Here is a 22,939-nt window from a genome sequence, read left to right on the forward strand (position 1 = left end):
GTGTATCATATACGTGGCACTCACTGTCTCGACTCTCCCCGCCTATTTCGCTATAATACAAAACGAGCTGCCCATCTTTGAACTTTTTCGACGTCCTCCGTCAATCCTACGTGGCTAGGATCCCACGCCGCACAATAATATTTTTAGCAGAGAAGGACAAGTGAGGTGTAGGCAGTCTGTTTAGTAGACCTGTTGCATTTTCTAAGTGTTCTGCCTGTAAAGCACGGTCTTTGGTTTGCCCTCCCCACAACAATATCTTTGTGATTGGTCCAATATAAGTTGTTCGTAACTGTAATTCCTAGGTATTTAACTGAACCCCGACAGCATTTAGATTTGTGTGTTTTATCGTGTAATGGAAATTTAACGGATTTTTTAGTGCTCGTGTGGATAACGTCACAGTTTTCCTTATTCCGCCATAATTGCCATTTTTCGCGCATACATACATCAAAAAAAGGTTTGCATCACCCCGTTTCCCAGATCTTCTGAAGACAGACGTTGACTGTGGTTATTGTATCACAGACAAAGTCCCTTTCACTGTTCGCAGATGTCACTAAACCCGCTCAAAGATGTAAATAACCATATATGAGCAGCGCATACTAGATGGAGGTGGTCCAACAGCCGATCAGTTCCAGTCATTCCACCAGAAAGGAGGTAAACAGCTCGTGTTGTCAATACCGCGGTTCGATCGCGTCCTCATTGTTACTTAGTGCCAGGAAGGGCTCTCAACAAGGGAAGTGTCCAGGTGTCTCGGAGTGAACCAAAGCGTTGTGTTCAAACATGGAGATACAGAGAGACAGGAACTGTCAAAGACATGCCTCGCTCAGGCCGCCCAAGGGCAGTGGATGACAGCTGCCTACGGATTATGGCTCGCAGGAACTCTGACAGCAACGCCACCGTGTTGAATAATGCTTTTCGTGCAGCCACAGGACGTCGCGTTACGACTCAAACTGTGCGCAATAGGCTGCATGATGCGCCGTCCATGGCGAGGTCCATCTTTGCAACCACGACACCATGCAGCGCGGTACAGATGGGCACAACAACGTGCCGAATGGACCGCTCAGGACTGGCATCACGTTCTCTTCGGAAATGAGTGTCGCATATGCCTTTAACCAGACGATCGTCGGAGACGTGTTTGGAGGCAAACTGGTCAGGCTGTGCGCCTTAGACACACTGGCCAGCGAGTGCAGCAAGGTGGAGGTTCCCTGCTGTTCTGGTGTGGCATAATGTGGGGCCGTAACGGCTGTACGATACGTGAATGCCATCCTCCGGCCGATAGTGCAACCATATCGGCAGCATATTGGCGAGACATTCGTCTTCATGGACGAAAGTTCGCTCCTCCATCGGGCACATCTTGTGAATGACTTCCTTCAGGATAACGACATCGCTCGACTAGAGTGGCGAGCATGTTTTCCAGACATTACCACAATCGAACATGCCTGGGATAGATTGAAAAGGGCTGTTTATGAACGACGTGACCCACCAACCACTCCGAGGATCTACACCAAATCGCCGTTTAGGGGTGGGACAATCTGGTCCAACAGTTCCTTGATGAACTTGTGATTTGTTGGAAAATAGTTTAATGCCTTTGTTAGGACGATGCTTTGCCAGAGGGCTCTATTTTGTGGTGTTTCACCAAGATGAGTGATAAAACTGTATTTGTTCAGTGTGTTAGAGCGATTTCATACACGTGCACTTTGTACGTTGTTGTGAAGTTTGTATTTCCAATCACGCCATACACTGCTGCCGAGGAAGTGTGCCTTGTATAGTGTACTGTATTTACTGTAATTGCGGTCCACCTGATGGCGGATGGTGAAGAAAGTGCTTTGTGTGAGCAGGCGAGCGACGTGAAGGAGGTGCCCGCCTACGCTCGCAAGACGGCGACTCCACCGCCGGCTGCGGGGGCGGAGTGGGCGGCCGCCGGGGGGCCCGAGGAGGGCAGCTGGGAGCCGTGGGGGCGGCAGGCCGTCCCCAAGGAGCTGCAGGGGGGCGGAGAGCCCGTCGCCATAGAGCATCACGTGCTCAACGGCCGCAGGAAGGTCAGTTCGCGCGCTGCTCTCCGGCGACGTAGCTCTGGCGCACCGTGGGGTGCAGACTATAGGGGGGGGGGGGGGGTCTAGAAACGGCGTCAGACAGTGTCAAATGGTGTGGCGTGCCCAAGGCTATTAGGGACATAGATGTAAGCAACACCGGTGTCCGAAATTAAACAAATGGATTACTTTTGAATGCATTACGGGAACAGCAGTGATCAATGTCTTATAAATAATTACTATTAAAAACAGTCTTGATCACGATTTGTTTAACAAGGTGACCGGTTTCGACCAGTACTGTGGTCATCTTCAGACCATTGAGTAGGAACCTCTTTCTGTTGGAGAATCACTACTCAAACAGATTCTCCAACAGAAAGAGGTTCCTACTCAGTGGTCTGAAGATGACCACAGTAGTGGTCGAAACCGGTCACCTTGTTAAATAAATCGTGATCAAGACTGTTTTTAATAGTAATTAAACAAATGGAAATTTGGCAAGGCTGTGTTTATTTTTGAGCCGTGGATGGCTCATGTTATGCGTTGGATTAAACCTTGATTGCTACTCTAAGTCGAAACAAGGCCCCGGGAGTAGACAACATTCCATTAGAACTACTGACAGCGCTGGGAGAGCCAGTCCTGACAAAACTCTACCATCTGGTGAGCAAGATATATGAGACAGGTGCAATTCTCTCAGGCTTCAAGAAGAATATAATAATTCCAATCCCAAAGAAAGCAAGTGTTGACAGATGTGAAAATTACCGAACTATCAGTTTTATAAGTCACAGCTGCAAAATACTAACGCGAATTCTTTACAGACGAATGGAAAAACTGGTAGAAGCCGACCTCGGGGAAGATCAGTTTGGATTCCGTAGAAATACTGGAACACGTGAGGCAATACTGACCTTACGACTTATCTTAGAAGAAAGATTAAGGAAAGGCAAACCTACGTTTCTAGCATTTGTAGACTTAAAGAAAGCTTTTGACAATGTTGACTAGAATACTCTCTTTCAAATTCTAAAAGTGGCAGGGGTAAAATACAGGGAGCGAAAGGCTATTTACAATTTGTACAGAAACCAGATGGCAGTTATAAGAGTCGAGGGGCATGAAAGGGAAGCAGTGGTTGGGAAGGGAGTGAGACAGGGTTGTAGCCTCTCCCCGATGCTATTCAATCTGTATACTGAGCAAGCAGTAAAGCAAAAAAAAAAAAGAAAAGTTCGGAGTAGGCATTAAAATCCATGGTGAAGAAATAAAAACTTTGAGGTTCGCCGATGACATTGTAATTCTGTCAGAGACAGCAAAGGACTTGGAAGAGCAGTTGAATGGAATGGACAGTGTCTTGAAAGGAGGATATAAGATGAACATCAACAAACGCAAAACGAGGATAATGGAATGTAGTCGAATTAAGTCGGGTGATGCTGAGGGAATTAGATTAGGAAATGAGACACTTAAAGTAGTAAAGAAGTTTTGCCATTTGGGGAGCAAAATAACTGATGATGGTCGAAGTACAGAGGATATAAAATGTACACTGGCAATGGCAAGGAAAGCCTTTCTGAAGAAGAGAAATTTGTTAACATCGAGTATAGATTTAAGTGTCTGGAAGTTGTTTCTGAAAGTATTTTTATGGAGTGTAGCCATGTATGGAAGTGAAACATGCACGATAAATAGTTTAGACAAGAAGAGAATAGAAGCTTTCCAAATGTGGTGCTACAGAAGAATGCTGAAGATTAGATGGGTAGATCGCATAACTAATGAGGAGGTATTGAATAGAATTGGGGAGAAGAGGAGTTCGTGGCACAACTTGGTAGGACATGTTATGAGGCATCAAGCGATCACCAACTTAGTACTGGAGGGCAGCGTGGAGGGTAAAAATCGTAGACGGAGACCAAGAGATGAATACACTAAGCAGATTCAGAATGATGTAGGCTGCAGTAGGTACTGGGGGATGAAGAAGCTTCCACAGGATAGGGTACCATGGAGAACTGCATCAAACCAGTCTCAGGACTGAAGGCCACAACAACAACAATGCTACTCTGTGTTTAGTCTCCCGCGGTTATGGCGATTATGCTGTTATCCTCTGTCTCCGCGGGTGGCAGCAGCGGTGTGTATCGATATTCGCACCTTGTACTATCTTTGGCCTGGCGCTTATAGTTTCCAGCTGTGCAGTGTGCGAGTAGTTGGTCGGTTGGCGTGGAGCAGCGAGGAAATCTCCACGGCACGTGCTTTGGCCGGGGCCGCTGGCGGCGTCCACGTGCTGTTCCCATTGCTACGAGTTCCGTGGCTCACCGATCCTGGACACGAAAGTTGAATTTTGACTTAATCTACCAGCAAGCCACGACTGTTCACATTATGTCGTTTGGAGTTCGCTGTTGGGAAATTCCCGGGAGCAAAAACCTGTGTTTTCAAGTTGGCAATTTTAGTCAACCTCCGGTGGAGTTTAACTGTACTTGGTTATTTTGAATTGCAGTGCACCAGCGGAATCTTCTGCCTTGTGGCCGTTAACGTTCCGGTTATCTGCCCTGGCCATTGACGTAAATTCAGGCAGTGTATTTTTCTCATCGTGTTGTCGCTGTCCAGCACGGTGTGTAGTTTGACAGCTGAATGTATAATTGGTTGTGGACGCCAATACTTTCTAAGTTGTCCCATTGAACCCCCTGTTGTGTTGTGGTCGGGTGGAGCGGAAGCTATCTTGTCAGTGGGTCCGTTGACTGTCTGTCGGTTGGGTTGTCGTCGGATCGAGAATGGTTGGGCCGACTGCCTGTCTCGCCTAAGCGAGCGTTAGTGTTTGAATTCCAGGCCGACCCTCGGAAACTTCTGAGCGCCGTTGGGTGTACTGCCTTTTCATATTTGTTCTTGTTGTTTGTATTTGTATGGCTTCTAGCCGATTTTTAAATTAATGTTGTTTTGACCTTAAGGCGTAAGATTGTTTGGGCCTTCAGCCTAATTTAAAGAACTGTTTTAAGGCAAGGCCTTTGCCCTTTTAAAAATTTATTTTGGTTTGAGTCTTAAGTGATGGGCCTTCAGCCAATTTTCAAATTGAGGTTGTCTTGCTCTTAAGGTGTCAGATTATTTGGGCCTTCAGCCTAATTAAAGAACTGATTTAAGATAAGGCCTTATGCCTTTTAAATTTCTGATTTTGGTTAGAGTCTTAAGTTATTGGCTTTCAGGCGATTTTAAATTAAAGTGGTCTTGCCCTTAAGGCATGAGATTGTATAGCGCATTCAGCCGGTAATTAAGTCCCACAAATCAATGCTGTATTTTTTTTTATTTTCTTGGCTCTTGTAGTGATTGGTCAAACAAATAGAGTTGTATGTTCGAGTGTAACTGAGAGCCGTTTAGTTTGGCCCCTTTCCACAATTTAAACTACCTGTCCTGTCCTGTAGGTTTAGCAGGGCGTCTCAATTTTGTCACAAAACAGTATAAGCAGGTTATAGTGAAGTGGAAACACTGTAAAAAATGCATAACGTAAACAACTGCAACATCCATAACGGTATACAAAAATTTTCCTTGTTTTTTTTCCACTTAACTGATTTGCACACACATTCTGGAAACTGGTTAAGGTGCTCAGTATGGGGTGTGACCACCTCTGGCACCAATACAGGCCTCACAACGACGGAACATCCTGTGACTGATGTTATCAATCTCGTATTGTGGCAGTAACGCCCATTCTTCATGCAGTGCTGCTCGTAAGTCTTGGAGAGCGGTTGGTCAACACCTTCACTGATGCAACCCGTCTTCCTAGTTCATCCCACACATGCTCGATGGGCTTCAAGTCGGGAGGGCGAGCAGGCTACACCATGCGTGCAATATCCAAAAAAACAACAACCACCTGTGCCCTACGAGGTTGAGCGTTATCCTCCATCAATGCAAAGTATGAGGCCGCAGCACCTCGCTACAACCGCTCATGAGGTCCTAAGATCTCGTCACAGCAGTTAAACCTTGCCGATACACCTGCACAATTTCATAAAGAGGTGTTCGAGTGGCCAACATAATCAGTGCCCACGCTGTTAGGGATCCTCCTCGATATCGGTCTCTTTCTACAATGTTTGGCTTTCTAAATCGTGTTCTGCGTGCTTTGCCAGGTGCGAATCCGTCGAGAGTCACTCTCCGGACCAAATCGGGACTCGGCTGTGAAAAGAGCAATGGCCAACCGTTTGACCCTCCAGGTGGCATGTTGACAGCTCCACTCTAGACATTCCCTCCTGGGAAGACACGCCAGAGGTAGGCACACAACAGGTCTGCCACTCTGCTGAAGCCTTCTGTACATCTTCTGCCTCGATACAACACGTCCAGGGGATGTTGCGAAGCCAAAAAAAAAATGGTTCAAATGGCTCTGAGCACTATGGGACTCAACTACTGAGGTCATTAGTCCCCTAGAACTTAGAACTAGTTAAACCTAACTAACCTAAGGACATCACAAACACCCATGCCCGCGGCAGGATTCGAACCTGCGACCGTAGCGGTCTCACGGTTCCAGACTGCAGCGCCTTTAACCGCACCGCCACTTCGGCCGGCGTTGCGAAGTCAGATGCCAGTTGCAGAGCAGTACTAAGGCGGTACCGTCGTGCCCTTACAGCCAAACAACAGTCGTCTCTTTCTGATGTCACAAGTGGTTCTTCCCGTCCTGATCTCCAGGATACAGTTTCGGCCTCTATAAACTGTCCCCTCATCTGAGAAACAACAGAACGATTCGCATTAAGCCACCGGGCCTCATCTGTTTGCGACTCTCCTGCTTCCATTCTTCCTACGACTCTCCACTGCACTCTTCTCTGTGCCGTACTGCACCGTTTGTGACTGTACACAGCGATTGTGGATGTGGGACTACAAACAATATCCGGCTTGATAGTGACGCTGACGTCATTGTTGACTTGGTTCTCTGTTGATCGGAAAGCCATCTTTCGTGCAGAACACGACTGTAAGGCTTCTGTTTATAGTTCGTATGATTATATCGTGGATTAGATGTAGCCTGGGTAAATATCAGTTTGTTACTGTAATTTTGTTCACCAGTGTATATGGAAGGATGAGTAAAATGGTCAAAAGTATCCGGACATTTACAAGTGGGCATTAGTGTGGAGTGTGTTCCCCCTTCACCTTTAAAGCGACTTGAACTGTGCTCGGTACACTTTGAGTGAGGTGTCTGAATGTCTGCGGAGGGATTGCAGCACATTCTACCACAAGGGCCGAAATCAGATGAGGTACTGACGTTGTACTCTCGGCTCTGGAGCGACCACTGCAACACAGACGCTGCTTAACGTCACGCCGATACAAACCGTTATCATCTCCCAATTGTTCCTCTACTGTACGCAGTATGCAATGCAGTTAAATTTCTCCTGTCCTTCTACATTTAATGTTTTCTTAAACCCAATAAGAGGACCACAGCCTAACCACGAAAGATACTCTCCCACACGGTAAACCACCTCATTCGTGCTTCTCTGTTGGCACTGCACATTATGGCAACTAACATTCGTCCAACGAAACCCTGCTGTTGGATTGCCACAGGGTACAGCTTGATGCCTCATCCCAAATGAATCGTTTCCAGTCATTCACTGTCCAGTGGTGTCTTTTTTTTCACCACTTCAGGCTTAACTTAGTAATGACTACAGAAGTGTGTCACTCATCTGCGTCTGTTCGACCATTGCGCTCCATTCTTTTGAGTTACGTATCTGCAGTCACTGAGCCAGCTGAACGGCTGGCAGCACCTGAAACTCAGGAGTGATTCCTTCTGGCGATTTTCCTTCGATGTTTTTGCAACCACTCTTCGCAATGGTGTATGGTCTCTGTACGTCAGTACAAGGTGTCTGCCTGGCCTCGGTTTAGTTGTGGCCGTTCCTTCTCGTTTTTCACTTTTCCACTTGACATACACATCGCCTACGGTCAACTTGGGCACCTTTAGAATCGTTTAAGTGTGCCTGACGCATTTGTTACTCAGGTGACATCCAATGTCTAATCCCCACTGGAGGGCGCTGAGCGACCCATTGTGCTGTCACTGCTTCACTACTCACAACACAGTTCTCCCCGCCTCCTCTCACACTGGTGAAGACAGTCCTTGAGGCATCTGGCGGTGAATTCCGCATTCCATATGGGTGTCCAGACATTTTTGTCAGAAACTGTATGTATATGAGGGTGTAGTTTTAATAACTACATTCTTGGTTTAAAAACCAAGGTTTTTAAACTCCCTATGACCGTATACTTTGTTAAGGGGGGTAGGACGTCAAGCGGGTCGACTTGGAGCAGGAGAGGCACCACAGGAGATTTTAATTTCCAGTGCCTATACTTTTACAAATAAATTCATAAAACTTTGTCAGCGCGACCAGGAAAGTTTCAGGATTTACACTCATAGCAGTGAAAGTTCAAAAAAATAACACAATAATTTTTTTTACATGTGAAATTTCATTTTCACTTACAATTGGCTGCATTTGTTGCTATAGGTACATTTTTCTTCACAAGTTAGAGAGATTCTTTGATGAATTTTGCACAGCATACAAACCTTACTTGCCGATGTATGAAACTCCAGAATTTTCCAAATCTATTAAAAACTTTGGTAAAAATAGAGATAATTAACTACAAAATTTGATATTTTTCTAAACATAAAGCATAAAACGTAACAGCTCATTCATTTTTTCATAAATTAAATAGATTCTAGAGTTTCAGCCACCTGTAAGTATGGTTTGTATGCTGTGCAAAATTTATCGAACAGTCTCTCTTACTTATGAAGAAAAGTGTACATATAGCAACAAATGCAGCCAATAGTAAGTGAAAAAATGACGAAATTTCACATGTAAAAAAATTTATTTTGTTATGTTTTTCAACTTTCGCTTCTATGAGTGTGTATCCTGAATCCTTCCTGGTCATGCTGACAAAGTTTTATGAATTTATTTGTAAAAGTATAGGCACTGGAAATTAAAATGTCCTGTTGTGCTTCTCCTGCTCCAATTCGGCCCGTTTGACGTCCTACCCCCCCCCTTATCGTACATGTCAGTACCCTTTTCCTCGCATTTCTTCACTAATTTTCAAAACATGTAACTTAAATCTCCTTCATCCTCAACTACAACAACTTGATCATCAACATACAGTAAACTAAACTGAAGAGCCAAACGAACTGGTATAGGCATGCGTATTCAAATACAGATACCTAAACAGGCAGAGTCAGGCTCTGCGGTCGGCAATGCCTATATAACACATCAAGTGTCTGGCGCAGTTGTTACATCGATTACTGCGGCTACAATGGCAGCTTATCAACATTTAAGTGAGTTTAAACGTGTTGTTATAGCCAGCGCACGAGCGATAACACACACCATCTCCGAGGTAGCGATAAAGTGGGGATTTTCCCGTGCGACCATTTCACGAGTGTACCGTGAATACCAGGAATCCGGTAAAACATCATCTGCGGCCGGAAAAAGATCTTGCAAGAACGGGACCAACGACGACTGAAGAGAATCGTTCAACGTGACTGAAGTGCAACCCTTTCGCAAATTGCTACGGATTTCAATGCTGGGCCATCAGCAAGTGTCAGCGGGCGAACCATTCAATGAAAGATCAACGATACGGCCTTTCGGAGCCGAAGGCCCCTTCGTGTGCCCTTGATGACTGCACAACACAAAGCTTACGCATTTCCTGGACCCATCAACACCGACATTGGACTGTTGATGACTGGAACCGTGTTGCCTCGTCGGAGGAGCGGATGGACGTGTACAGATATGGAGATAACCTCATGAATCCGTGGACCCTGAATGTCAGCTGGGGACTGTTCAAGCTGGTGGACGCTCTGCAATGTTGTGGAGAGTGGGCAGGTTGAGTGTTATGGGATCCCAATACGTCTAGATACGACTGTGACAGATGATATCCAGATGAGCGTCCTGTCTGATCACCTGCATCCATTCATATCCATTGCGCATTCCGACAGACAATTCCTGCAGGACAATACGACACCTTACACGATCAGAATTGCTAATGACCGCCTCCAGGAACGCTCTTCTGAGTTTAAACACTTCCGCTGGCCACCAAACTCCCCAGTCACGAACATTATTGAGCGTATCTGGGATGTCCTGCAACTTGCTGTTCAGAAGGGGTCTTCAAACCATCGCAGTCTTACGGATTTATGGACAGCCCTGCAGGGTTTATGGTGTCAGTTCCCTACAGCACTGCTTCAGACAGTAGTCGAGTCCATGCCACGTCGTGTTGTGGCACTTCTGCCCTGCACGATATTGGGCAGCTGTATCAGCTTCTTTGGCTCTTCAGTGTATTTAAACCGTCAACTCCTAATCACAGTCCATGCTTTGACATTTCTTCCTGCAGTTTATACGTACCTTATCAATATATGTATTCTCTGAACTACATAGGAGAGATGCATTGTTAATTGTAGTTTGACAGACAGTTACCAATATTCGCTTTACTTTGACTATTGTGAATGGCGAGACTGGCTGGTAAAACGCTAGGCTGGCTTAGCTGTATCACTGGGAGTAGCGGTTGAAACCATAACTTGTACAGTGACGCAATGTCATAATTCCGGGTAAGTATAACAGCAATATGTGAGTCAGTAAATGTGCCAAAGTAGAGTGTGCACAAAGCAACTTGGGTCATATCTGCGAACAGGGCGTGGTAGGGAGAGGAGGCGACACTGGTAGTGGTGGAGGTTACATTGCAAGTGGACGCTGAGCGGTAGGGAGGGGAAGAGACTACTCACAGGCCAAACTTGTAAGCTGTAGCTAGAGAGTTTCCAACCGATCATCTTTATTGGCTATGCCAGTGCGACCAATAATTTTACAAATGGATCATTTATTATTAAAAACCCAATGTGTTACACGATTACGCTGAAATCGCAAAATAATGAGCAATTTAATTTCGCCTGACTTGATAACCTCTTTTCTTTCAGAGAGGCTACATCAGCGGCGAATTCTGAGTAACACCGACACTTCTGTGTTACCATGTTAAAATTTTCTGCTTTTACCGAAACCCAGTGGTTTACACAATTTCGCCTTCCTAACATGCTAATACAGTTGCAATAGAATACTGAAGCTACATATCACGAGATGCTAAACGCGATATTATCTCTGGTTGGTGAAACTGTTCTTTATTACAAGTTATGAGCTTGTTGATATGAAATTGGCATATAAATTTTATTTTCCTTAACTCCTTCTTTTCCGTTAAAATTGTCCTCTCTGCACACACAGACCAGATAACACGTTGCCTTGGCTAAAACGCTGGTCTCACTAAATTTCATTGCACATTCTCCAGTTTGAAAAGCACTTCCCAAGTGACAGCTCCTTTTATGTTCAGCTAAGGGAGTATTGATGCGTGTTTTCATGATTTCAATGTACTGCAAAGATTGGGCGTCATCCACTTACAACAGATGGTAGGAATGAAATTCCGTGTAACTGTGGCCAAGCATACCGGGTGATCAAAAAGTCAGTATAAATTTGAAAACTTAATCAACCACGGAATAATGTAGATAGAGAGGTAAAAATTGATACACATACTTGGAATGACATGGGGTTTTATTAGAACCAAAAATGCACCTCATATTGCTAGACGCGTGAAAGATCTCTTGCGCGCGTCGTTTGGTGATGACCGTCTGATCAGTCGCCACTTTCGTCATGCTTGGCCTCCCAGGTCCCCAGACGTCATTCCGTGCGATTATTGGCTTTGGGGTTACCTGAAGTCGCTAGTGTATCATGATCGACCGACATCTCGAGAGATGTTGAAAGACAACATCCGACGCCAATGCCTCACCATAACTCCGGACGTGCTTTACAGTGCTGTTCACAACATTGTTACTCGACTACAGCTATTGTTGAGGAATGATGGTGGACATATTGAGCATATCCTGTAAAGAACATCATCTTTACTTTGTCTTACAGCCGGCCGGTGTGGTCGTGCGGTTCTAGGCGCTTCAGTCTGGAACCGCGCAGGTTCGAATCCTGCCTCGGGCATGGATGTGTGTGATGTCCTTAGGTTCGTTAGGTTTAAGTAGTTCTAAGCTCTAGGGGACTGATGACCACAGATGTTGAGTCCCATAGTGCTCAGAGCCATTTGAACCATTTTTTGTCTTACTTTGTTATGCTGATTATTGCTATTCTGATCAGATGAAGCGCCACCTGTCGGACATTTTTTGAACGTTTGTATACATATATATATTTTTTTTTTTTCTAATAAAACCCCATGTCATTCCAAGCTTGTGTGTCAATTTGTATCTCTCTATCTACATTATTCCGTGATTCATTCAGTTTTCAAATATATACTGACTTTTTGATCACCCGGTATGCTTGGCCACAGTTACACGGAACTTCATTCCTACCATCTGTTGTAAGTGGATGACGCCCAATCTTTGCAGTTCTCAGGCATTCTTTCGTTTTCCTGGTGGGCTTAAAATCCTTTGAATCGGAGGGCTTTTCTTATGCAGTCCGTAACATTATTAATAAAAGGGAGGAAAAATCTTCCCTGTACACATCTGCTATTATTTATCACTCCTGTAATTCTCTTTACTGTCCATAGAGCTTGTTCCCACCTCCTTAAGTGAATAACTGTTTTGCCCAAATGTGGCTTGTTGGATGTCGTTGTTGGATGCACAGGCAGCGCACGCCAAGCGCGGCCGGGGGGAGGACCTGAAGAGCCTGCCCCCAGGGAAGGACCCCGGCGTGGGTCTGCTGGTGATGGCCGACCCGCCGCCGCTGCCCGTGGAGGCGCCACCGGCGCAGCCCGCGCCCGACCCCGAGACCGCCATGCCCACATGGCTGCCCGTCGCAATCGGAGGCTCAGTGAGTACCACACGTCATGTACCATGTGGAGCGTATTAGGCTCTGAAATTAAACCATAAATTATGTTTAGGGTTCAGCACTTACTGTACAGGGTGTATCAAAAAGACTCATCCGATTTTTATAAAGCATAACTTATATTATTTGAGATACGTGCATGGACAACATACTGTTGGGAGGAGCAAACTCTTGAGTCATACAATGAAGGCTTTCACGACCGGATGGTACTGTCGTTGATAATTCTTCCTGGTTATATGGCCGTGGTCCATGGAACTCTGCTATTCCTAACGTTTCGTCCAATACTACGTTGGACATCCTCAGAAGCATGGCTGGTCCTGCTGAGTCCTGCCGATTGACGAGTCGGGCGTCGGAGGTCGGCCCAAATACCGAGGAAAGTGGGCGTGGTCTAGCTTGCACATAGTAGCAGAGAGAAAACTAGTCAAAGATAAAATGTAACCATCGATAATAGTCCGTCGTAGATAAAAATCACTTATCGATTCTGTAACGCCACTGTCCATATCTCGCTTAATTTCAAGGCCTCTTCTTTTCTATTAAAATTATCTTCAGTTTATAAATTTCAATAGCGTCCCTATACAATCGTGGATAATTGTTCGTGGTAGCACTTAAAACTGTAGTTTCAGAAAACTTAACTACATGGTCACCTGACTGAAGTGCATGTTCCGCAACGGCCGATTTATCTATTTTTCGCAGTCGGCAAAGAATTTATGCTCCTTTACCCTCGTATTCACACTTCTTTCCGTAGTACCAATATAGACCTTGCCACAAGTACACGGAATTTTATACACACCGCTAGTTGATAATGGTGGCCTTTAACAGAACGAAGTACTTGTCCTATTTTTCTGGTAGGTTTGAATACGGATTTCACTTTATGTTTCAGCAAAATTTTAATAGAAGAGGCCTTGAAATTAAGCGAGATATGGACAGTGGCGTTACAGAATCGATAAGTGATTTTTATCTATGATGGACTATCGATAGTTACATTTTATCTTTGACTAGTTTTCTCTCTGCTACTATGTGCAAGCTAGACCACGCCCACTTTCCTCGGTATTTAGGCCGCCCTCCGACGCCCGACTCTTCAGTCGGCAGGACTCAGCAGGACCAGCCATACCTCTGAGGATGTCCAACGTAGTATTGGACGAAACGGTAGGAATAGAAGAATTCCATGGACCACGGCCATATAACCCGGAAGAATTATCAACAACAATCTCTTGAGTTTTATAATATTTTGAAGGTTCAGCCTCAGTTGCGCAAATTTTCTGGTCTTTGCCAGGTTTCGGCTAAATTAATCTAGCCTTCTTCAGAAGCATAAAATTACTGTAACATGCCAGGGTAAGGCACAGTCAACATTAAAATTAAATCCTATAGTACCATGGTACCATGCCACGGTACTATAGGTTTTAATTTTAGTGTTGACTGTACCTTACTCTGGTATGTTATAGTAATTTTATGCTTCTGAAGAAGGCTAGATTAATGTAGCCGAAACCTGGTAATGACGAGAAAATTTGGGCAACTGAGGCTGATCCTTCGAAATATTAGTCTTTCACAGTTCCTGATGGAGCTGTAATATGCTACAAATTCTTGAGTTTTACACTGTTTCCGCTAGGTAGCAGCAGTGTGCGCCCATCTCTGTTCTAGTAAAAATGGTGTCGGGAGAACAGAAAGCGTTTTGTGTTCTACGTTTAGCGCAGTGCATGTCAGTGATAACTGTTGAGCGTGACTTTCGTACTACATATGATGGGGATCCTGCTACAGCACGGAGCATTAGACGATGGCACGAACAATAGCGAGAAACAGGTTGTACGTGTAAAGGCAAATGGCTGGGCTGTCCCTGAGTGTCGGACACAGGCGTCGAACGCATCCGCCATAGGTTCTCAAGGAGTCCGCAGAAATCCCTTCGCCGTGCAGCTCGACAGCTCAACATGCCGCCGATGTCCGTCTGGCCGTGTTGCGTTGATGTTTACACACGAAACCGCACAAAATTCAGCTGCTGCAGGCTCTTCCTGAAGATGACAAACGACAACGTGTGGACTTCTGTAATTTCGTTCTTACCGAGATGGAGGATGGCAGTTTTCGTGCACGCTTAGCGTTTATTGGTGAGACGACATTCCATTTAAATGGAGAGCTGAACCGTCATAATGTGAGGATATGGGGTACAGAACAACCACATGAAGTTGTATAACATGAGAGGGACTCAAAAATTTAATGTGTTTTGAGCAGTTTCAGAGGAAAATTTTTATTTGCCGAGAACACTGTTACAGCAAGACATATCTCGAGATGCTAGAGAACTATCTTTTCCCGCAGTTCTAGACTGATTCGAACGACTTCATTTACCAACAGGATGGGGCACCACCACACAGACGTCTCGAAGTGCGGGAATTTTTAAACCAATGGATTACTCAACGATGGATCGGTCGCACTGAACCGAAGCATTCGGCCTTACTTTACGGGTCTCTAAGGTCACCGGACCTGACTATATGTGATTATTCCTTGCGGAGGTTTATAAAACTGTGTCCCTCGGTTACCAACAACAATGAATTAACTGAGATATCGCGTAACAGCAGCTGTGGAAATTGTAACTCAAGATTTGCTCGATGCAGTGTGGGAACAATTTGAATACCGCACTGACATATGCCATGCATCTCGAGGGTGGCATAGTGAACACAAATGAAAAGGTATGAAAAAAACTTTTTGATTTTCCTATTCATCAAAAAACAAAATTCATTGTATAAGTTCATTAGTTTCAGAAATACAGACATGCCAAATCGGATGATTATTTTTGAGACACCCTGTATTATAAACACTTTATTCCAGTCTGCTACCTGATCCAGTTCTTTGAACGTTTTGCCATTCATTCCCAACATGTGTCTCTCCACTGCTTGCGGAGCAACCGTTCTAGAATGGTCTCTCCGTCGAAAATCCGTGTTTCACTACCATGAGAAAAAAAAACACATTGATTCGTAACATTCTGTATCAGACGCACTGAATGATTCGTTTTGGAAACGCTATTTAGAGTGGCAATAGCACTCCAGGCCAAATCAACTCATCTTTCAAAGCACAAAATTATTCCCTCCTTAGGAAACGTCACGCTAGTACGTTGTAACACTGTCTCTAGCCCAGACAATCACCCCAAGTGGGCGAAGAAAAGAATTCGTAAGTTTTTTCACGAGTGTCATATTCAACTGAAACCTCTCATTCATGATAACATCCTGAAGAGCTACCAAACTGCGCAGATGTTGACAGCTACGCTTCTTCCGCTGTTAAAAGATAGTCACAGACAGTTTCCATGGAATCGAGTCAGGGCCAACCGATATGTGGTAACGTGCCTAAGTGATTGTCAAACCAGAGATGTATGTGTGCAGTTCAATGAACCCAGCTGTTGAGATCTTGGAAAGCGGAAGTGTCCACAGTGTAATCATCACAAATATTTGTAGAAGAAAGGTCAACTTGAATGCTGAAATAGATATCCTGGTCCATAATCGTCTTAAATTCAATGAATGGCCCCTTAGCGGTGGTCAGAAAAATAGCCTAAAACTGATGGACCCACCTCTGTGTTGAGTGGTCCAATGAAGGCATGCACCTTTCTGTCCCAGTGTGAGCAATGGTCTTAAGCTAGGTACTTGACTCCATATCTCCATTACGTGAAATTCATTAGGAAACTGTATGGACTTGCATTTGTTGACAAATCAGTTCCCAACAGGTATGAAACTGGATGTCACTGACAAGGCAAAGCAGTCATCTCCAGTCCCTATCGGCTAGAATATTTTTATGACCACTGTCCTTACACTGTGTTACATGGCTTGAAGTGGGAGACTATTCTTTGTAAACACACTGCAGGGTCCATGTCAACACACCAAAATACTGAGCAACTTTATTGTAGAGTTGTAGCAGGCACTTCCAAACACCATAGCTCATTTCTGCTATTGTCTTGTCTCCAAGTCGACTTACGCTACTGCGCTGATTCTGTAAAAGCGAGTGGGAAGCACACGTCACTTTTCCGTCATGACTGACGTCAGCGGTTCACGGCTTGTACAACCACTTGATAGCAGTCCTACACCATTTACAGCTCCTCAGAGGGCCTAGTGTGCTGTTTTCGGTGGATGACTAAGATAGGATGTTCCTAAATTATCTTTGCAACTTTAACGACGCATATTTCAAAAAATGGGATAATTAGAAAGGTGCGGTTTGCAGTTTCATGTTCACACACACCTTGAGTTTTTTGTTTTGTTTTTGCAGGTAAGGTATTGACGAAAAGAGTCGGCTCCCACCATCCCGTACGGTGTGTGGAATGGTTGATAGAGACCAAGATCGAGATGTGCACTGGGTACAACAAGTGTTTATCCAGAGCCCAACAAAATCGATCCCTCGATAGCTGCAGCTACCATAGGGTCCACATAAGAGACTGAAGCTCCATGCCTAAGAGATACAGCTGCAGCATGCAATTCAACCTGATGACAGGCCAAAGCGCAAAGTATTTGCAATTGGGATCCCGAGTCGCATTGATAAGGACCTAGACTATCCGAAAAAGATGGATCTTGACGGACGAATCTTTCTTTCATGTGTCCAGGAAAGTAAACAGACGCAATGTGAGGATCTAGAGCTGTGAGAACCCCCCACTTTAGCATGGAAATTGTGCGGGAGAATCCAAAGGTAAACATGTGGTGCGGTCTGCTTTACGACCGTGCGGTGGGACCATTTTACTCAGCAGAGGCGTCTGTAGCCTCACCTGTTTACCTGGGCATGCTGGGACAGTTTGCATTAGCCGGCCGTTGTGACCGATCGGTTCTAGGCGCTTCAGTCCGGAACCGCGCTGCTGCTGCGGTCGCAGGTTCGAATCCTGCCTCGGGCATGGATGTGTGTGATGTCCTTAGGTTAGTTAGGTTTAAGTAGTTCTAAGTTCTAGGGGACTGATGACCTCAGATGTTAAGTCCCATGGTGCTCAGAGCCATTTGAACCATTTGAACAGTTTGCATTTTCCACGGTCGAAGCACTGCAATCTGGCACCATGCTGCAGCAGTTGATGCCCCAACTCACTGGGGCTCTATCGTTAGGAAGGCTTTGGACGCCACGTTTCCAGGTCGCTGGATTAGTAGAGGAGGACCCATTCCTGGCCTGCAAAGTCTCCCAGATGTAAACCCAATAGATTTTTTCTCCTTTGGAGCTTTGTGAAGGATTTCCTCTGCCATATCCCACTGCTGTGCCTGAAGAGCTGTCAGCTCACATGAGCGCAGCAATTGCACCCGTTAGTAAGGACATGCTAGGCTGGACATGGGAGAACTGGAATATCCATTAGATATCGTGCACGCTACAGATGATGCACACAATGAACTCTGTTAAACGGCTAGCAAAACTTTAGGCGTGTCTGAACATTATGCCTCAAACCACACCTTTCTACCTATCCCCATTTCTGAAAAGTTCATTTTGAAATAGGCTATATTTTGTCTGGTGAGATAAAGTAAATAATTCACTTCCTGGAGAAGGCGACTAAACGGCGTGTTGTTTGGTGCGCAGGCGCTGGTGGTGATAGTGGTGGTCTCCGTGTCGGCGGCGATGCTGGCGCGGGGGCGGCGCCGCTACGTGGCGGGGGCGGCTGGGGGCGGCCCGGCGGCGGGGGCGGGAACCATGGAGCTGCGCTCCATCAGCCCCCACAGCGGCGCGTGCAGCATGGCGCCGGACCCCATGGCGGCAGCTCCCACCACCACAGGTACGTCCGCCAAAATTCTCTCTGCACAAAGGTACAACTGATTCAGCACAAAATCTCCTACAAGCAAACCGACGAAACTATTTGCTTGGCATTGATAGAATGTATATTTTTGGTTACAAATAAACTTAATAACGTCATCCATCATCGACTACTTTGCGTTGACTGCAGCTCCTACAGAGAGTGTATTTTGGTGGCTTACGAAAATTTTTCGCATCTGTAAGCTGAAAAAGTACACTGAGGCGACAAACGTCATGGCGTACCTCCTAATACCGTGTCGGACCTCCAATGGCCCGCCACAGTACAGTAACTCAACTTGGCACGGGCTCAACAAGTTGTTCCAAGTCCGTTTCAGAATGTTGAGCCATGCTGCATCTACATAACTGCGAAAGTATTGCCAGTGCACGATTTTGTGCACGAAGTGACCTCTGGATTATGGCCCATAAACGTTCGCTGGGATTCATATCTGGCGATCTGGTGGGCAAATAATTTGCTCGAACTCACCAGAATCTTCTTCAAACCAGTTGGGAACAACTTCGAAGCAGCAACATGACGCAATGTCATCCATAAGTATTCCACCTGCAAATGCCTTTCAAGTAGCCGAAAATAACTATTTCAAGTCAGTGATCGGTTGACTTGCACCAGAAGCCACACCATTATGGAGCCACCACCAGAGTGCACAGTTGTTGACAACTTTGGTCCATTGCTTCGGGATGATCTGCACCCCACCTGAACCCTACCATCACCTCTTACCAACTGAAATCAGGATTCATCTGACCAGGCCACGGTTTTCCGGTCGTCTAGGGTCCAACCGATATGGTCACGAGACCGGGGAAGGCGCTGAAGGGGACGTGCTTTTAGCAAAGGCACTCGCGTCGGTCATCTGCTGCCATAGCTCACTAACGACAAATTTCTACTCACTGTTCTAACGCGTACATTCGTCGTACGTCTCACATTGATTTCTGCGGTTATTTCGCGCAATGTTGCTTGTCTGTTAGCACTGACACCGCTGCTGCTCTCGGTCGTTAAGAGAAAGGCGTCGGCCGCTGCGTTGTCCATCGGGAGAGGTAATGCCTGAAATATGGCATTCTCGGTACGCTCTTAACACTGTGGATGTCGGAATAATGAATTCCGTAGCGATTTCCGAAATGGAATGTCACATGCATCTAGTTCCAACTACCACCCCACGTTCAAAGCCTGCTAATTCCCGTTGTGTGGCCATAATCACGTCTGAAACCTTTTCACATGAATCACCATGCAAATTATAGCTCCGTCAGCGCACTGCCCTTTTATAGCCTGTGTACGCGACATTACCGCCATTTGTATACGTGCATATAGCTGTCCCGTGACATTTGTCACTTCAGAGTAAAGAAGGAATAAAAGTCAGTGGATAATGTGTCTGTTATTAAAGACGATTGTAGAGCAGGTAAACTTCAACACTAAATGGAGAAACTTAATGGACCAAGTTTGAAAATAGACCTTAAAATTAATTATAACAAGATAAAAATTTATGGTGAACACAACGAAAATAAAATTATAGGGCAGAGTGTTTATCTTGAAACAGTTTTCAACCTTTCGCGTCTACCATTTCCTTATTCCATTTCGAAATGACAGCACTCACTTTATCTGTGCTGTAGCATTTTTCTGAAATTATAAAAATTATTCTATAAAAATGAGGTTTCTCGGAGTGTGAAAAACTATTCCACGGTACAACACTAGGAACAAATGATCAAGTCAAATATAAACTGTACTTCATAGTCTGTGTGCTACATTATTACACTGAGGTGACAAAACTCACGGGGTAGCGTTATCCGCACATACAGATGGCGACAGTTCGCGTACACAAAGTACAAAGGGGTAGTGCATAGCTGTCGCTAGTATTCAAGTGATTCATGTGGAAGGGTTTCCGTCATGATTATGACCGTACGACAGAAATAAACAGACTTTGAATGCGGAAAGGTAGTTGGAGCTAGACACGTGGGATATTCCGTTTCGGAAATCGCTAAGCAATTCATTATTCCAAAATCCACAGTGTCTAGAGTGTGCCGAGAATACCAATTTCAGGCATTATCTTTCACCACAGACAATGCAGAGGTCGACGACCTTCACTTAACGACCGAGAGCAGCGACGTTCGCGTAGTCAGTGCTAACAGACAAGCAACATTGCGTGCAATAACCGCAGAAGCCAATGTGGGACGTACGATGAACGTATCCGCTAGGACAGTGCGGCGACGTTTGGTGTTAGTGGGCTGTGGCAGCAGACGACCAACGCGTGCCTTTACTAACAGCACAACACAGCATGTAGGCTCGTGACCAAATGGGTTGGACCCCAGACCAATGCAAAACCGTGGCCTGGTCAGATGAGTCCCTATTTCATGTGGTAACAGCTTTGGTATAGTCGTGTGTGGCGTAGACACCACGAAACCGTGGACACAAGTTGTCAACATGGCACTGTGCAAGTTGGTGGTAGCTTCATAATGGTGTGGTCTTGTTTTAAGTGGAATAGACTGGGTCCTCCGGTCCAACTGAACCGGTCATTGATTGGAAATGGTTATGTTAGGTTACTTGCAGAACATTTTCCCAGAAAACGATGGAATTTTTATGTATGACATTGCGCTATGTCACCAGGTCACAGCTGTTGTTCATGAGTGGTTTGAATAACATGCTGAACAGTTCGAGCGAATGATCTGGCACCCAGATCACCCGACATGAATCCCATCGAACATTTATGGGGCATAATAGAGATGTAAGTTCCTGCACGATATCCTGCACCGGCAACACTTCTGTAGTTATGGACGGCCACAGAGAAAGCACGGCGCAGTATTTCTGTAGGAGACTTGCAACGACTTGCTAAGCCCATGCAGGTTCAGTTGCTGCACTACACTAGACAAAAGGAGATCCTGTGCGATATGAGGAGGTGTGCACTGACGTTCCTCGTCTCAGTGTGCTCTACTGCAATACATTTAAGTAGAAGACACTGTCAGCTAACAGAATTGTCCATTTTAAAGGCGAGGAAAACTGATAATGCGTTAAAGAAACTCAGTTTATTTGAAAATATCACGTGTTTCATGCTAGAAGAGCGTTCGAGCGAAGTATGGCTTAACTGTTCACACGTTATGTTACTGGTTTTAAATATATACAGAACTTCACACGCCATAAAACGCTTTAATACGTCATACAAAACTTAAATGTGTAGAACTAAAGACATTTACAAGTGCTACACAAAACACAATCTTATGCCTCACAACGACAAAAACCGAAAAAAAAACAGTAGAAATTGCCGAAATCTGCTTTTGACCATCTCTAGAGCGCGTTTCTTCATGCGATTCCAAAATCAGTCACTATATGAGAAGTACCCACGGAAAAACATGGTGTATTACTACGTACACTACCATAGAGGTACAACACTCTCCGCTAAAACTTAACAAAGGAACCATGGTATGAGGTTATTTGAATATAGCCTAGTTCAACACTGAATGGACAGAAAAAGTAAGAAAAAGAAGAAGAAGAATGCCCTGGAGTTATTTTCGTAAAGCAAATACAATTTTCTACATCTACATCTACATCTACATGACTACTCGGCAACTCACATTTAAGTGCTTGGCAAAGGGTTCATCGCACCACAATCATACTATCTCTCTACCATTCCACTCCCGAACAACGCGCGGGAAAAACAAACACCTAAACCTTTCTGTTCGAGCTCTATTTCCTCTTATTTTATTTTGACGATCATTCCTACCTATGTAGCTTGGGCTCAACAAAATATATTCGCATTCGGAAGAGAAAGTTGGCGACTGAAATTTCGTAAATATATCTCGCCGCGACGAAAAAGTCTTTGCTTTAATGACTTCCATCCCAACTCGCGTATCATATCTGCCACACTCTCTCCCCTATTACGTGATAATACAAAACGAGCTGCCCTTTTTTGCACCCTGCCAATGAAACGCAACCTTTGGCTCGCCTTCCCCACAATATTATCTATGTGGTCTTTCCAACTGAAGTTGCTCGTAATTTTAACAGCCAGGTAATTGACAGCCTTGAGAATTGTACTATTTATCAAGTAATCGAATTCCAACGGATTTCTTTTGGAACTCGTGTGGATCACCTCACACTTTTCGTTATTTAGCGTCAACTGCCACCTGCCACACACATACAGCAATATTTTCTAAATCGCTTTGCAACTGATACTGGTCTTCGGATGACCTTACTAGACGGTAAATTACAGCATCATCTGCGAACAACCTAAGAGAACTGCTCAGATTGTCACCCAGGTCATTTATATAGATCAGGAACAGCAGAGGTCCCAGGACGCTTCCCTGGAGAACACCTGATATCACTTCAGTTTTACTCGATGATTTGCCGTCTATTACTACGAACTGCGACCTTCCTGACAGGAAATCACGAATCCAGTCGCACAAGTGAGACGATACCCCATAGTCCCGCAGCTT

The 22,939-nt window shown here is 45.1% G+C and overlaps 1 protein-coding gene across 1 annotated transcript in view; it reads left to right on the forward strand.

Moving 5' to 3' along the window:
* Window positions 1-22,939, forward strand: part of LOC124552505 (uncharacterized protein TP_0369-like) — a 222,410-nt gene that overhangs the window by 160,208 nt on the left and 39,263 nt on the right. The window contains exons 8-10 of the mRNA XM_047126791.1: window positions 1,836-2,036; window positions 12,590-12,775; window positions 18,302-18,494. Of these exons, the coding sequence (XP_046982747.1) occupies window positions 1,836-2,036; window positions 12,590-12,775; window positions 18,302-18,494 (580 nt within the window). The remainder of the gene's footprint in view (window positions 1-1,835; window positions 2,037-12,589; window positions 12,776-18,301; window positions 18,495-22,939) is intronic.

This window comes from Schistocerca americana, chromosome 10 (assembly GCF_021461395.2).
Source record: "Schistocerca americana isolate TAMUIC-IGC-003095 chromosome 10, iqSchAmer2.1, whole genome shotgun sequence".
Taxonomy (NCBI): domain Eukaryota; kingdom Metazoa; phylum Arthropoda; class Insecta; order Orthoptera; family Acrididae; genus Schistocerca; species Schistocerca americana.